At 37.6% G+C, this 15,967-nt stretch overlaps 1 protein-coding gene across 3 annotated transcripts in view; it reads left to right on the forward strand.

Moving 5' to 3' along the window:
* The window catches only part of FAM83B (family with sequence similarity 83 member B), a 51,354-nt gene extending 43,576 nt beyond the window's left edge, over nucleotides 1-7,778 (forward strand). For 2 of the 3 annotated variants that reach the window (XM_048937020.1, XM_048937019.1), the window contains exon 5: nucleotides 1,392-7,778. In XM_048937020.1, the coding sequence (XP_048792977.1) occupies nucleotides 1,392-3,747 (2,356 nt within the window). In that variant the 3' untranslated portion in view covers nucleotides 3,748-7,778. The remainder of the gene's footprint in view (nucleotides 1-1,391) is intronic. The other variant, XR_007375354.1, reaches the window with a different exon arrangement.
* Nucleotides 7,779-15,967: the final 8,189 nt, after the last annotated feature.

Below are 15,967 nucleotides of genomic sequence, written 5' to 3' on the forward strand. Positions count from 1 at the left end.
TACTGATTTTTGTATATTTCCACTACTGTAAGCTTTTGAAAATCTGTCTCTTTATTTCCTCTGAGACTCAAGCAGTATCTAATTTAGATTGATATGTGTAAATGGTACTGAGATAAATCAGCAGTTCATAAATGAGTCAGTATAAGGGAGTCCAGAGAGAGTCTGCCTGCTTTGACATCTACACACATTGTTAGAGTCTGTAAGAATGTGATCGGTTTTCTCATTTCTTTTTGAAAAATAACATGACTTTAAGACAGAGGTGGGAATCACCAATTTCTGTTAAAATTAAGCTTTCTTTGAAAAATAATTCAGTGATTTATAGCAGGAAAGAATGATGTTTTCTGAATTCTTGCTCTCTGAACTCAGTTTAATTTTTTTTACAAATATTGCAAAATATATTGTTATCAATAAGTGCTTCTTTGAAAAAAGAAAAAAAAAGAGAAAAAAAATTATGTATCATAGTTTTGTTTAAGCTCATCACACTATTCCCCAAAAAATTCAAAACTAGCAAATAAAACTAAACCAGCAAGCTATTTATGTGAATGCAACAAACCATTTTCCTCACAAGCAGGAGATGCAAATAAAACAAGTTTATTGCTTTCATTTAACTTTTTTTTTTCTCACTTATTTTTGGCATTAAATTACGATCATAGGACAGATTTTTTTTATTTGTTGTAATCTACAAATTATATGCTTTCAACACCGTGTTATTAGGCTTATTGAAATATCCTTGGTGTAGTTGTTAATGTATTTTATTTCATATTGTAGCTACAAAGTTGCATAGATAGTTATATTTAAGCATGGTTCAACTTTTCTGTGCACAATTGAAAGAAAGAAAACTTCATCAGGATATTGTACATTGCAATTAATAGAAAAGTTAATATTCAATCCCATGTGCATGCTAGAACATGAATCTTTTTGACGATTTTGAGGTGCATCTTTTTGAGAAGATGTTTAGAATAAAGTATATTCAGACCTGTGGAAACCGTTTCATGTATTATTTCAAATGCAGTTTTTTTAACACATAGCCATACCCTAGTGTTCTCTGACTCAGGAGTGGATCTGGTCAATTCTGGCTTAGTCTTTGTAGAGGTAATTCGGCACAATTAGGTATTTGTATTCCAGTGTTCTGTACTTGAGAATACTTTTTGCAATATTTGCTGTTTGTAAGGGTTTTTAAGTAGCTATTTCTGCTCCCAATGAAAGCAGTGGAAGTCTTCCACTGAGTTCGTCGTGTTAGATTAGATCTTCTAAAAGCAAATTGTATGAATCCTACTCCCAATTTATTTATTTACTAAATCTATGTTTACTTGATTTTTCTTTTTTCAAGGACCACTGATTTATATTAGTTCAAAAGAACTGTTCCTAATGGTCATTTCTTCTTCTTTCAGCTTTATGTGGTCTTTTGAAAAAACCAACCTCAGTATGGTTCAAGTTATAACAGGACAGCTGGTTGAATCCTTTGATGAAGAGTTCAGGACACTGTATGCCCGTTCTTCTGTTCCTAGTTCATTTGCCCCTGAATTAGTGCGGGTAAACAGCCGCAGGACGCTCTGGGATAATGACACATGCCAACACTCAGTGTCTTCCTTAGCTTCAGTTTCTAGCCAAAGAAACCTTTTTGGTAGACAAGACAAGATTCACAAGTTAGATCCTGTTTATTTGAAAACTCGTGGACGATTTGCAGTAAATGAAATAGATAAATTTGGCTTGAGAAATCAAACTTTTAATAAACAACCATTTCATCCAGGTTTTAATATGCAAAATCCAATCCAGCAGTATCAACCTAGTGAAAAAAATGAGCACTGGAAGAGACATAGTTATGCTGGGGAGAAGCCAGAAAGGACACCTTACCTACTGCTCAACAGAGCTATTAATAGAGCCAATAATCCGTCAAATACTTGGAAAATGCCATCTGATAGCCTTAGTATTGTATCTTCATTACGAGGAGGATATGCAAATAATTACAATACACCCCAACAAAGTTTTGCTGATCAATTTTCACGACCAAAGGTAAATCTTGCAGAAAGAAATTCAATTGTACGGAGGTCTTTTAATGGGACAGATAATCAAATCCGCCATCTGCAGCAAAGGATGCCAACACTCGAACACACAACAAAATCATTCCTACGTAACTGGCGAATTAAGTCATATTTAAATGACCATTCTGATTATCCAGTAGAGTCTAATGGATCAGTCTTGGGTGAGAGATATGATGGCTATGACACAACTGAAAATATTAAAGCTCATGCTCTGTACTCCCACTCTCGCTTACGATCGTCATTAGTGTTCCAGCCAACTTTACCTGAACAACAGGAGGTAAGCAGCTGTGCAAGTTCTTCAAATTCAACTATAATTGGGTCAGAAGGAAGTGAAACACCTAAAGGGACATCTAATCATGCACCAAGTTTGGAAAATGGAACAGATAATACTTCAGAAGAGCTTAGCACAAATGCCTCACCTAAATCAGAGGCACCCAAAAACCACAAAATTCAAATGGCAGAAAGCAGAAAGCCTACTGTAAATTCGAATGCAGTAGGGGACCCATCTGCCTATATATACACAACGCTCTGTGCAGACAAGCATGCAGAAAACATGAAAAATCTTCAAAATGACAATATCCTTAAAAGAAGAAGCTTTCCCATGTTTAATTCAAAGTCTATATTGGACCCTCATGCTGATAAACACACATCCAGTTATGTTTACAGCACACTAACTAGGCATAGGCTTAAGCAGCCAGTTAGTCCAAAAATTCCAGAAGATACACTAAAAAGCTCTAAAAGTTTGCATAGTATGGCCAACCATTTACCACAGGAGGAAAAGGATCTTAAAGGAGAGCTGAAGAGCCCAACTGCTACCAAGGCAATCTCTATGGCTGTTCTTGCTGAAGCTATCAAAGAGGAGTCTGGTAAGGATTGTACATCAAAGAAGGAAAGCAAGAATTCCCCAAATTTTCTAAAGAAAGGATCCCAAAAATTGCGGTCACTTCTTAATCTCACACCAGACAAGAAAGAAATCTTGTCAAAAAACAAAAGTCCTGCCTTTTACAGAATGTGTAGTAGTTCTGACACTTTGGTTTCTGAAGAAGAGAATCAAAAACCAAAGGTATCTGAAAATAAGACAGATTCTTCCCCAAGGAGAAAGAGAAACACATCAAATTCACAAGGTAGCTTGAACAGAAGTAAAGAAGATGTCACTTCAAGCCCATCAAAGTCTCCAAAGTCTCCAAAGTCTCCGAAGCCTCAAAAACCTCCATCTGATGAAAGCAATAAAAAGTGTCCTGTCTTGTGCCCTCTTGAAACTAAGTTCATAGAAACTGCAGGAGATGCATCTACTCCAAGATTTAATACGGAACAGATTCAGTATCAAGATGTAAAGGAAATTACCACAAATGCTGCTCCTGAGAGTGCCCCTGTTTGTGCTCTGCAAAGAGCAACTTCAGTGACACCGCAACTGGCAAGCTCAAAACATCAAGAGGATCTCAGATCTCGTTCAAGTGAAAGACGTGTTTATAGTCGCTTTGAGCCATTCTATAAGATGGAAAATGCTAGTCAACTTGCAGGAAATACACTAAATAGCAGTTCACATCTCTCAGATATGAAAAGCAAGACCTTAGGGAATAACTATGGCAGAAGTAATCACCTGGTCAGCTACAACTCAACTGCTTATCATCCATTTCAGCCTAATGAAAATAAACTGAGAGGATTCATGCAGAAATTTGGGAACTTTCTACACAAAAACAAGTAAAACTTCTGCTACTGTTGTTGATATACAGCAAAAATAGCAAAGCTGTACATTCCTAACTGGACAAGGCCGATGAACTTTTTTGTAGTTTTCTAGTTTTGTAGAACTTATTTAGGTTTCTTCAGAATCGAGGACAATTGAATGAATGTACATATTTTTACATAATTACCCTAGGATTATTATACTTCAATCATTACTGAAATTCTGTGTCCAGAAAACATCTCAAGGGAGTTGTTTATAGTGTTTATATTGTAAGATTACTTTTATACGTTTTCTTTGTGAAGAAAGTATGTGTTAGCATCTTGTAAGATTGCCTGTGGGGGAAAAGAAATATGGAGAGTGTTTTTAAACTTCAAATAATACCATTTCCAAAGATATTCCCTTTAAAAATAGGATAGCACTAGGAATAGTGGCTTGCATCTTTTCAGCATTTATGTACATTTTCAAATGATAAACACAGATGTTAATGCATTGCACGTTACTTATCTTTAAACTCATTTTTAAACCCTCTTATAGATTTCATCTTGGTAATAATTTACCCCCTAGCATCGTATTGAGCTGTTTAGGCAGCAGATGGATCTTCATTGAATTTTCCGTTTAATATGATGTTTTCTGAACTATTTGGCACACATCTTAAAGTGACCTTAATCCAAGCTTTTACAGACTTGTTTACATGGCTAAAGTAATGTGAATGTAGGATGAATGTTGAAAAAAAGAAAGTAACAAAAAAAGACCCCCAACAGTTTATAAACAGGGTGCCTTCAAAAGAACTTACAACTGGTTTAAATTTCAGTGAATTAAGTACTTTTGTATAACATGCCAGTATTCTGTAATGTATTCTAAAAATAATTTTTTTGTTAGATTTTTCTGTTGTTTCCATGAAAAAAAAGTGGATTTCCATTTCTCAGGTAAGTCTTAGAGTTTCATATGCAACAGTCTGTGTAAAGTGTTGCCAGATTATGTACAACTCTGCCTTTAATAACCTATTTTTTTGATAGTAAGGTTGCAAGTGCTTAGACCAGGCATGTGAGGGAGGTTGTAAACTCGACACTGCAATACTTGAATATTCCATGCCCTGTTGCTTTATGTCAGGAGGATTGTCAGAAGGCCAGGAACAATTAGATATCTAAAAATGAGACTGATGAAAGCCACCACATCAAGCAATATGACGCCTCTCCTAAAGTATCAATGAAGGGTGATAGCAGCAATTGTTTAACATTAGTGCACATATTCAGGCACCTAGTTGCAATCTAAGGGGATGTATCTGTGTGTTCATTCAGACTCTCAGTCTCTCAGTCATAAGAACTTTCTTGATATTAAATGCCCATAGCAGATCAGTGCATACAGAACACAGGGACATGGCATCTGCTTCTTCTGCGGCTCATAGTCAAAGTATCCACCTGGCTCATGGCCCTCCTTGCTGGTGGTTTTTGTTTTAGGAGAGCACCTGTAACCGTTTAGCTGCAAGATGCTCTGGGACAGGCTTGTTTCATTTGAATTCTGTAAAGCTCTTCCACCACACTTTACATAATTACATATTAAGAGGGCTGAAGACAATAAAATGGACATTTCTCTGATTATGGCAGTCAGCATTTTGGAAAGGCATATTCACATCCTTGCCTTGCTAGCACACCTGCCTCTTCTCAGTATATGTCTTAGGCATGTTTTGAGAACAGCAACTGAGAACTAAGTTCTAGTGGGATCATGAAAGATACTTTTTTAGGAAAAAAAATATACCTGCAGCAGGCACTGGGCAACTCAGCATTTTTGGGGATTTAGGCAATAATGTAAATTTTCAGCAACAGAAATTTGGGTAACTTCATTGCTGAAAGCTTATGTACCTTATACAGGGTTTTCATGTTTCAGGAGCATGTTTTGGGAGACCGTTTCACTTTTAGATCTGAAAGGTCCTACAGCATTCCATGCCGGAGTCCCATTGCAGAGGTTGTGGTTTGTCCTTTAAAAACATCAAAAAGGCATTTCATGCCCCAGCTCAATTGAGTTCATTAGTCTGTGCTACCTATGGTGCTGAGAGGAGATTTTACATGGAAATCTCATCACTAAGAATTTCATTTGAATTTCATTCAAACTGTTTCTCAGGCAAACTTACTAGGTTGATGCATTATAATTACTGTTTCACTGTGGGGATGGTATTTATTTTTAAGGACCTTGTGTCTCAATCCTCTGCTGAAAGTTTCAGTCACCCCTTTACCTATGATTTACTTGGGATGGAAAAGACTATGAATTTCTAAATGGACACCGGCCACTTGATCACTCCATGCTAAAATGCCCCAGTACATATCTTTCCCAAATGAGCATTCATACCATCCTGTTAGAAGCAGCAATTTCAGGCCCAGATCCCGAGGCAAGATGTATCTCCTTAGTATTATGTGCATATTTTCAACATAGGCACAACATACTTCCCCAAGTAGTTTTGAAGTGACAGTTCTTTGCATTTTGTAGTAGAATGTGGGAAACATATTTTGATACACTTAGGAGTCTTTTTCTGTATTTTCCAGAGTGGATTGTTTATAAGAGAGTCCTGAGAAAGCAAGTATTTTAACTTATCAAGTCACCTATATATAATTCCATTTTGTATTTATACACAGCAGATTGTCTTCAGTGAAGAGCCTGCTCATATGCTTAATAATGCAAAAAAATAATCACAGTAAAATTTTCTTTTTCATTTCCATGTATCTCCTCAGAGACTATGCATTGAGGCCTGATCCAAGATTAACTGAACTGAATGAAAATGATCACCACTGGCTTCAGTGAAAGTTGGATCAGACACATAATGTAGTGATGCCACTATTTTAGAGGTGTGACAAAATGCTGCTTGGAAAGCATGTGGCCCTGGCACTGTGGGAGCAGCAGCTTGATGCCCTGCCTGCAGCTTTAGACATGAGGGAGCCCTTGGTAGAGCTCCAAGGCAAGTGATGCAAGGACCAGCTGCCTTGTTGTTCCCACTGGAATTGTGTGTTATAGGTGGGGAAGCAGTGCTCAGCTGTTTGTGTCTGATTTGCCTCCTGTCTGTGGAGGATCCCACCTGTTCCACAAAATAGATAAGTGTGGAAGAAAATACATAAGCTCTTTGCATCAGCAAAATCTGTGTCTTTTTGGAAGGAGGAATAGAGCTTATATATTTAAACTTCCTTTTCCCCAAGCTTGTCTTGATCTTTCTGCTCTGCCCAAGGAGATGCACTTTGTTCAATGTGTCCTGAATGTGCTTTGCACATTGCAGATTTGTTACACCCTGCACACACCCAATGTACTCCCAGTTTTGTAAGGCTCTGAAGTAATAGGTATTGCCATGCATGATGGTCATGTGGCCAAATGGCTTGGGAGTTGTGAAACACACAAAAAAATGATGTGTCATTTTCACATTAGATAAAACTCTGTTAGATCCAGATGATCAGAGTTACACAGTACTGAATGTGGCCCTCAGGAGCTCCGTGGGCAGCTCATACAGGAAATACAGACCCCTCATACAGCACACGTTCAATTCGTGTTGTAAATAAACCACCTCAGCATATGATCGTAACACCCAGTGAATTAATTGCTTCATTTCTTCAGCCTTGTAGTAAACAGTTTTTACTGCCTCTCAGATTGCAAAACGTTGGTTATTTTACTAATGAGCTTGCACAGCACTCTATTCATGCTAATGAATATGAACTTTGTGTAAATAAAAATTAAGACAAATTGAATTTCCTGCTGTCTAATTCACAAGGATAATATTTTTTGTTAGAAGCCTTGACAGAAAGAAAGCTTATCATAAGCTTGTCAGGTTGGTTTCATTACTGACAGCAATTGATTGTGCTGTTCTCATTTAAAATTGATACTTGATTTGTAAATCCTTTTTTTTCAGATGGAATTCCCAGATTACATAGCAACTGTGTTATGGATATACTGTGTATGTACATATACAAACCAAAAATGTCTTGAAATAATTTATTATTGATAGATACAAGAGCAATATCATTCAGAAAAAAACAAAAAAAAAACAAAAAAAAACTGTGTTTGATCTTTTTTTTTTTGGCTTTCTGAAAAATAAAAGGGAATGTTGTGGTTTGTAGAAGAAGTCATAAGAAAAATAATCCCAAGATCTGTGCCAAGATAGTGTAAAAATAAAATTTAAAATGGCTCCACTATGCTGTACGAGAAATATCTTTTCTTCATTTGTAGCACTTTTTTCCTTGCTCTTTCCTGACATAAACTGTACAACCACAAGTGACTGTACAACAGTGTGATGAACAGAAATCAGTAAGAACTTGTTCCCCAGATCAATACTGTACTGCACAGTACAATATTTGTGGTCTGCTGTTGTTTTTTAAAAAGCTCTATTTTGATTTAAGCTGTAGAGTTAGAACAACATAAATCTGCAGTAGTTCACTGGTAAATAAAATCTGTTTCCCTAGTTTTGTGTTAAGTTGCATGAATACATTCTCCATCAGCACCCCAGTGATGAGAAAAGTCTGCGCTGCTCACATGCCATCTTGCCATTTCATTTCATACAGGTGCTTACAGATGTCTCTGTGCCTTTCTGTAGACTATGACATTTTTGTTTCCAACCCTTAACGAAGAGTTTCAGTTAGGTCTCCTTTGTTTTACATTTGAATATGGTGCCAAAGGAATGTTGCATGTTCTGGCAACAGCTTTGAGAAACGGGATGGAAGAAACCACGTGCTTTTGACAGTGCAGAATAGAGCTACATTGCTCTTAGGCAAAGATAGTGGTTTGCATTTCTGCTTTAATGACGTCGAGTTGTTAAGTTTTGCTTAACTCACTTCTGCCTTCTAGCAATTTCCTCCAGGTCAGTATTTTCATATATTGCAACACTAAAGCAAAAGTAAGTCCTGTTTTTGAAAATCCAGGATTTGGGGTCCTATACTTCCAAATCAAGTTTCTGTACACCTTGAAAATATCTTTTTCTAGAAGATCTCTGAACATCTCTCCAGAAGAAACTGATGGATTCTGTGAAGACTATGCACCTTTCTCCCATCACATGTGTTAGGCTAACTAAAAATTTCATGGACAAGCACAAAAGATTTCTGTGGAGAAAATAAGCATTTCTGATAAGAGGCTCATCATTCATGTTTATTTTGATACTGTTGATTCTATACATAAATATAGCTGAGAAAAACCTACTTCTTGTCTCTATGAAGTAGAGAACTGATGACAGTCCAAGTATCATTATTATAAAGACTTAGCACCAATAGCAATATTTCATTGTGTTTGAGAAATGAATGCAACTCATTTATTTCAGCATTTAAACGCAGGACTCTTACTTGTTTGTTGTACATTGTCTGTTCTTGCCTCATTTAGCAATCAGCCTGCTCAAAATGCAGACTAGTTGTCCTCAATTTCTCAAGACATTGAATAATACCTGGAAAAACATATCCAGTGAAGCATTAAACACCCACTTAACTTTAAAATAGGAGGTTAGTACCAGGCTAGGACCAGGCCCTGAGCAGCCTGATTTAGCTGTGGATGTCCCTGTTCATTGCAGGGGAGTTCACAGAATCACAGAATCACAGAATCCTTAGAGTTGGTAGGAACCTCTGAGGTGCATCTAGTCCAACTCCTCTGCAATGAACAGGGACACCACAGCTAGATCAGGTTGCCCAGGGCCTTATCCAGCCTCACCTTGAAAGTCTCCAGGGTCGGGGCATCAACCACATCATTAGGCAACTTGTTCCAGTATCTCACCACTCTCACTGTAAAAAAATTTTTCCTTATGTGTAACCTAAACCTACCTAAAGATGGTACTCTTTGAGCTTGAGTTGGACTAGATGACCTTTAACATTCCTTTCCAGCTCAAAAGATTCTATTATTCTATGATAGTTTAAATCCTCCTGGGATAAAACATAACACCAGCCATGACTACATGTGTTTTGCTAAATATTGGTGTAAAAATCTCAGTGCAATCCTAGCTGACACATTTTGGGAAACTGCTGAATATATGTGATTTAATTGTTTTTTAATGATTTAATTGTTTTCTTTGGGCCATAGCTAATTTTACCCATGTTGATACTGCATTTTCATATCATGTCTGGCATGTTTCTTCAAAATCTCACTTCTGCCAGTATGAGAATATTGTTCTTGGTTTCAGGGTCTGGATCACTTTTCCGAGAGCATGTTCTATGGACTCCTGGTGATCCAAAAGATTTCAGAAAGTGACAGTTCAGATTATTAGTTCAGATTATTAAAAGCACAACAAAGCCAAACAAAAAGTCTTTACTATATATTTCCACATAGAGCAAAGGAAGCAAGTCAAATCAGAAGATTCATAGAAGTGCACATTCATAATGTAATTTTTACAGTTTGAAACTGAAAACTGTATTTCAACATTGCAGCCACTGAATTAAAAAAAAAAAAAAGCTGAGTAACACTGATCTACAGGATGCAAAACAACCATGAGGAGTGCTACAAACACATAAAACTCGAAATAGGTTTTTCTGAGTAATTTCTGAGGGGAAAGAAAAGGAATTCCATCAAGTTGGTTTTAATACTAACAAGTTGGTTCCAATACTGACAGCAATTGATTGTGCTGTTCTCATTTAAAATTGATACTTGATTTGTAAATCCTTTTTTTCAGACGGAGTTCCCAGTTTACATAGCAACTATGTTACAGATTTACTGTGTATGTACATATACAAACCAAAAATGTCTTGAAATAATTTATTACTTTTATTTTTTACCAAATAAAAAGTTTCTTTTAAAGCTCAGCTCATTCCTCTGTTCTTGTTTTCACTGGCTCCTATTGTTAGCAACATATTTCATTTCAAAATTCACAGTATCTTTTAAAAAAACACTGACATCAGATATGTTGAGCAGAACGTTGTAAATGGAGGTCTCAAGGCTGCATGTGGCAGCATCAGTGTTTTATGTACAGGACATACATCCCGCCTGACCAAAAGAGGAAGGAACAAGGCTGACATCACTTTAATATAAAAATTTGGGATAAAATATAAGTATCAATAAGCAAGATAAAGCATTAAACAGAGTAAGATCTACTGCGTTAGCATCCCATGTTTACCTGCAAACCCTTGTATTTGTTTCCTGTTAACCCCTTCTTGCTCATGATGTCAGGTTCAGTAGTCTTTTTGTTCCCTACTTCCACCTCCACCTTAATTTCTTGTTTCCTATTTACATGGAATATCCTTCAGAAATCTGTGCTCCTCACTGCTTGCCTTGTAAAAACTATTGACAATCACTTCCATCACATTGTTTAAAAGAATTAGCTTCCAGCAGCTTCTCTATGCATGAGTGCACGCTACGACTGAATGGCTAATGACAAATTGATTTTCTGTCATGAATATATGTTTGGTTCTTTTGGAAAACAAGTAGCAACCAGTAACCTTTCTGAAAAGCTTACAGCCTGTATGTAGACTTAATGAAGAAAGGAAATGAAGAGGAAGAGAGCAAGTGAAAAGTGAAAAAAATGAAAGTTACCTAAGAGTGAGGAGGTGAGAAGGGTTGTGTTGATGTTTATGCAGGCATACATGAATGTACGTGTATGCATAATACTGTATGTCCAACTTATAGAGGAACTTTTACTTACATAGAAAAAGAAGTAAAATTCATTTCGTTTAATTGAGCTCAGGGCTTTCTTCTGGTCACACCTACAATAACTCATTATAATTCTCATTCCTTCTTTCCTTCCAGCTTTTCTCTCTTATGCCCAACCTGACCTTACCCTACCAGCAGCATTCTTGGCAGCATTTCACTAGAGAAGCACTGAAAAAAACACCTTCAGTTATAAAAGAGATTAAACATTACCCTGTCCATAGCGTGCAGTTTCAAGCCCATCAGTCGCGGTTTTCACAATTGTTCTTTATGACCTGCTCCTCAAAGTAAAAGTATCCCAGTGTTTTCCAAGGTGGGACAGTTTGGTATAGCTTTGCTGAGGTATATAAACAGATTCGTCAAGGAGGCAGCCTGTGGCTGGGGTCAGGATGCTCTCAGAAACAATTGATGATGGTTCCTCCTAACTAAAAGCAATCAGTATATGGCCGCTGTACTGGAGCTTAGCACACTAATAAGCATATCAGCCAGAGAAGTGCTGTGAAAGTGTCGTACCTCAAGATTTGAACCCTTTATTCTTCCTCTTCTGAGAAACATGAGTATTTGGAGGAAAGTATATAAGGAATTGGAGGAAAAATGAACTAGGTAGATTAGAAACATGTCACTAGATTTTGTTCTGATGCCTCAGATAAAAGGCTTTAGGAGGACAACATACACCATCAGTCACCTAATACTTAGGTTTCTAGTTATCTCACTGAAACTCACCCTAGGCTAAGATGGTCTGTGTACTGCAAATCTTTAGTGGAGGGAGCAGGTTTTTGGAGAAATGCTCGTTTCACTCAAACAGCTCACAGCGGAACCTCTCTGCTGTTGTTTAGGGGACCATGCCATCATCCTCTGATACTTTCAATGATCAGGCTTGAAAATGCTTTTAAAGGACAAGATCACAAATAATTGGATTGAAAAGAGAGTCTTTCTCACTTACTGGAAAAAAATAAGACACAAGAGAATTGTACCTCCCTCTACAGATTTCAAGTACAGATGTCCCATGAACTGGCTCTTTTAAACTAAATATCCTATCGGATCTGTCGTGCCCAGCATGCAGACTGAAAGTAATAAAGCCATGCAAACAATACAGTATTGAGCCTTTGAGAGATTAGTAACAGAACTAATTTTTTTCTGGAGCATCTTGGTCCTTGTTTTTCTTCCCCCCATAAATGTGGCCAGGGAGCAAAAGATATTGAAAAGGAGACTAAGCCAGAGGGCACCTCTGTGTCTTGTACCCTACTCACAGTGCTTCTCCTGCTGGCACCTGTGCACTGCAGTTTGGAGGAGGCTGTGGGGGTTAAGCACTGCATTTAAACTCTTTATAATCTGTAGAAAAGCTTATCTTGAAAAGATGCATCATATTTAACTCTCACTGATTTCTCAAGGAAATAAATTAATGCTTCTAAAATTTTTAAGGCCTTAAAATTATTTGTGCTATCTTGCTGCCTTCAGTCACCCACTGAAATTCCCAGGGGTGCATTTCAGAGGGATCTGCCTTCCAGAGAATAAAGAAAATTTACTGATTTTTTTGGTCACATGGGCAACTTGGAGGGATTTTTTTCAAAAGGAAGTAAAAAATACATTGGCTTCTTCAGATGGCAAGTCTTAGAAAATTTGAGTAATAAATTAAAAAATACATAAATAAACAAGTTTGAACAGGAAAAATGCATTTGTTTCCTTTTTTGAAAATAATAATAATAATCTTATTTTTTAATTTACCAAGATCATTACTTAATAAATCCTCCTACTTAATTCTTGTTATTACTTAATAATTCCTCTTCCTTTTAATTTTAAATAAGTCCGTTCATTATGACTGCCTTGGGTTCTAAAATTACAGGAAACACAGAACAGATGACCTTGCAAACTTTGGCTGCCTCAAGTTTCAAGAAGTATACCATGAAGCATATTCTAGTGCATTCTGCAGAAGTAATTAAAAACCTTTTTCCTCTTATTTGAGAAGCAGGAACCATTATGCCCTTGAATTCTTTAGAAATTACTTTATTTGTGAGAGAAAATATGAAATATTTATTATCATAATACTTAAATACATCCCTATAAATCTCTTAATTAAATTGGAAAAAGAATCTGAGATGAGAAAAGAGTTATTAGTCTCTACATCTGTTCAATGCAGCCAAAGTGCGCACTGACATACTTTAATTCTCTGACAGCAGCAAACCAAATTTGCAGCAGTTTGAAGAGGCAGGCAAAATAATGTGGTAAATAAAAAAATTGTAAAGAATGGGCTAGCATTTTCCATACAGCACTAAAAACACCTTTAGAATTTAAACACAAATCTCAGAAAAATTAGAGAAGACATAATCCTCTGCAATTTATATGACAGAGCTGAGTTTTCCCTTGCTGAGCACCACTGAGGTGAGACAGTCTGCCAGGATGATGCTCAGTGTGTGCATTGCACAATGAATGGGCTGCCTCACCTGGTGTATTTAGTGCTTCTTAAAATTTGGAAAGGCAGCTCCTGTCCAAACGCATTTTTTTCTGTCCTCCTTATAATTGTGTTTATTTAGGTGTGGAGCTCAAATCAAGAGGTACATGAACTGCACCTTATTCTGGCTTTCTCTCAAGTTAAATTGTTAGAATACCCCATTCTGAAATCTTTGCACTTGTTGTTGATGAATTCCCAGTCAGAACTTGGGGAGATTTCTGTTACTGGCCAGGAGGGCAGTATGAGAAATTCCATTACTTTTCAACTTGCAGAAAAGGAGCCTGAGGGATGACTTCACTGCATTCTATGCTTTCCCAAAGAAGGGCAATGAAGAGAGACGTGTTCATGCTTTCTCCATGGTACATATGGACAGGACACGTGGGAATGCCTCAAAGCTGCACCAGGGGAGGTTCAGACTGGATATTAGGAAGAATTTCATGTCAGGGTACTCAAAGAGCTGTCTGATGTTATTGTGAAATTGAAGTACACCTGAAAAACATAGTCAATGGTTGCAGCCAACACAACTTCGTGAGTGGAAAATCATGCTTAGCAAATCTCCTTAATCTCCTTTTATGACAAGGTTACCCATCTATTTGACTAAGTGAAGCCAGGTGATGTAATCATGTTGGTTTTCAGCAGTGTTCAGTACTGTTTCTCACAGTATTGTTATGGACAATACGTCCAGCATTCAGCTAGACAAAAACACAGTGCAGTGGCTATTGCCAATGAGTCAGGCTCAAAGTGTTTTAGTAAATGGAGTTACATCAAGTTGGCAGTTAGTCATTAGTGGGGTCCTGGAGGGCTCCATTTTAGAGACAACACTCTTCAATATTTTAATCGATTACTTGGATATAGGCCTTGAAATTATTCTAAGTTTGCAGACAACACTAAATTGGAGGAGCTGTTGACTCCCTCAATTGTAGAGAGGCTTTGCAGAGAGATCTAAACAAATGAGAGTGCTGGCAATCACCAATTGTATGGTGATTTATGGTGGTTAACAAAAGCAAGTGATGGATTCTTCACCTGGCATAAGGGTACCCTGGTTCTCCGTACAGATGGGGATGGGAGTCTGGGGAGAAGACCTGCAGAAAGGGATTTGGGGGTTCTGCTTGATGGAAAGGTGAAGGTTAGCCAGCAGCGCGCTCTGGCAGCCCGAAGGACCAACTGCACCCTGGGATCCCCCAGGCCCAGCACTGCCACTAGGCAAGAGGAGGAGTTGTCCTGCTCTGCTCTGTGCTGTGTGGCTTCATCTTGAGCATTGCATGCAGGTTTGTTTGGCTGCCACAATAAATACGGAAGTAATAATAATGGACATAATAACAATGGACGTAAAACTACTAGAGAGTGTCCAAAGGAGTGCTAAAAATATGGTGAAGGATCTAGATATTCTAGGGATATTCTATGATTCTTTACCAAGGCAGTAGTTAGATACAAAAACAGGCTTCCCAGAGAGGTGGTTGATGCCTCAGGCCTGTCTTTGTTTAAGACTGCTTAAAAGGCATTTGGATAATGCTTTTAATGACATGTTAAACACTGGGTCAGTCCCAAAGTAGTCTGACAGTTGCACTAGATTATATTGTAGATGTCTTCCAACTGAAACCTCCTCTCCTCTCCTCTCCTCTCCTCTCCTCTCCTCTCCTCTCCTCTCCTCTCCTCTCCTCTCCTCTCCTCTCCTCTCCTCTCCTCTCCTCTCCTCTCCTCTCCTCTCCTCTCCTCTCCTCTCCTCTCCTCTCCTCTCCTCTCCTCTCCTCTCCTCTCCTCTCCTTCTTTTTCAGTCCTCCATTGGAAAATGCAAAAAGACATAAAACTGTAAGAGGTAGGAATCTGATGTTGTCAGTAATGTAAAATAATATCTTTTACTGTAAACACTTCTGAGAAGTTTCAAGTAACGTCTGGTCCACAGTATTCCTCCTCTGATGAAAATTTCATGCCTGCTATCAAGGTAAATTATCTGGTATTCAGTTTTCCTTCATTCTCTAAAATAAATTCTAACTCTCCATTCACTCTTACTCATGCATTAATTAGTAAAGAGTAGCAAGAGTCACTGCTGAAAACATGAAGATACACCACAGAATCTTTCATGCTGTGGCCAACTTTGCAATTATGATGAGATTGCTAAAGCATCTGAAAAGCTATAAGCCAAAACCTGCTCAGATATCTCTGCTCTTTTGTGTTGGCAGAAGTATAAACATGATCAGAGAGATGAAA

The sequence above is a fragment of the Lagopus muta genome, chromosome 2 (assembly GCF_023343835.1).
Source record: "Lagopus muta isolate bLagMut1 chromosome 2, bLagMut1 primary, whole genome shotgun sequence".
Classification (NCBI taxonomy): Eukaryota; Metazoa; Chordata; class Aves; order Galliformes; family Phasianidae; genus Lagopus; species Lagopus muta.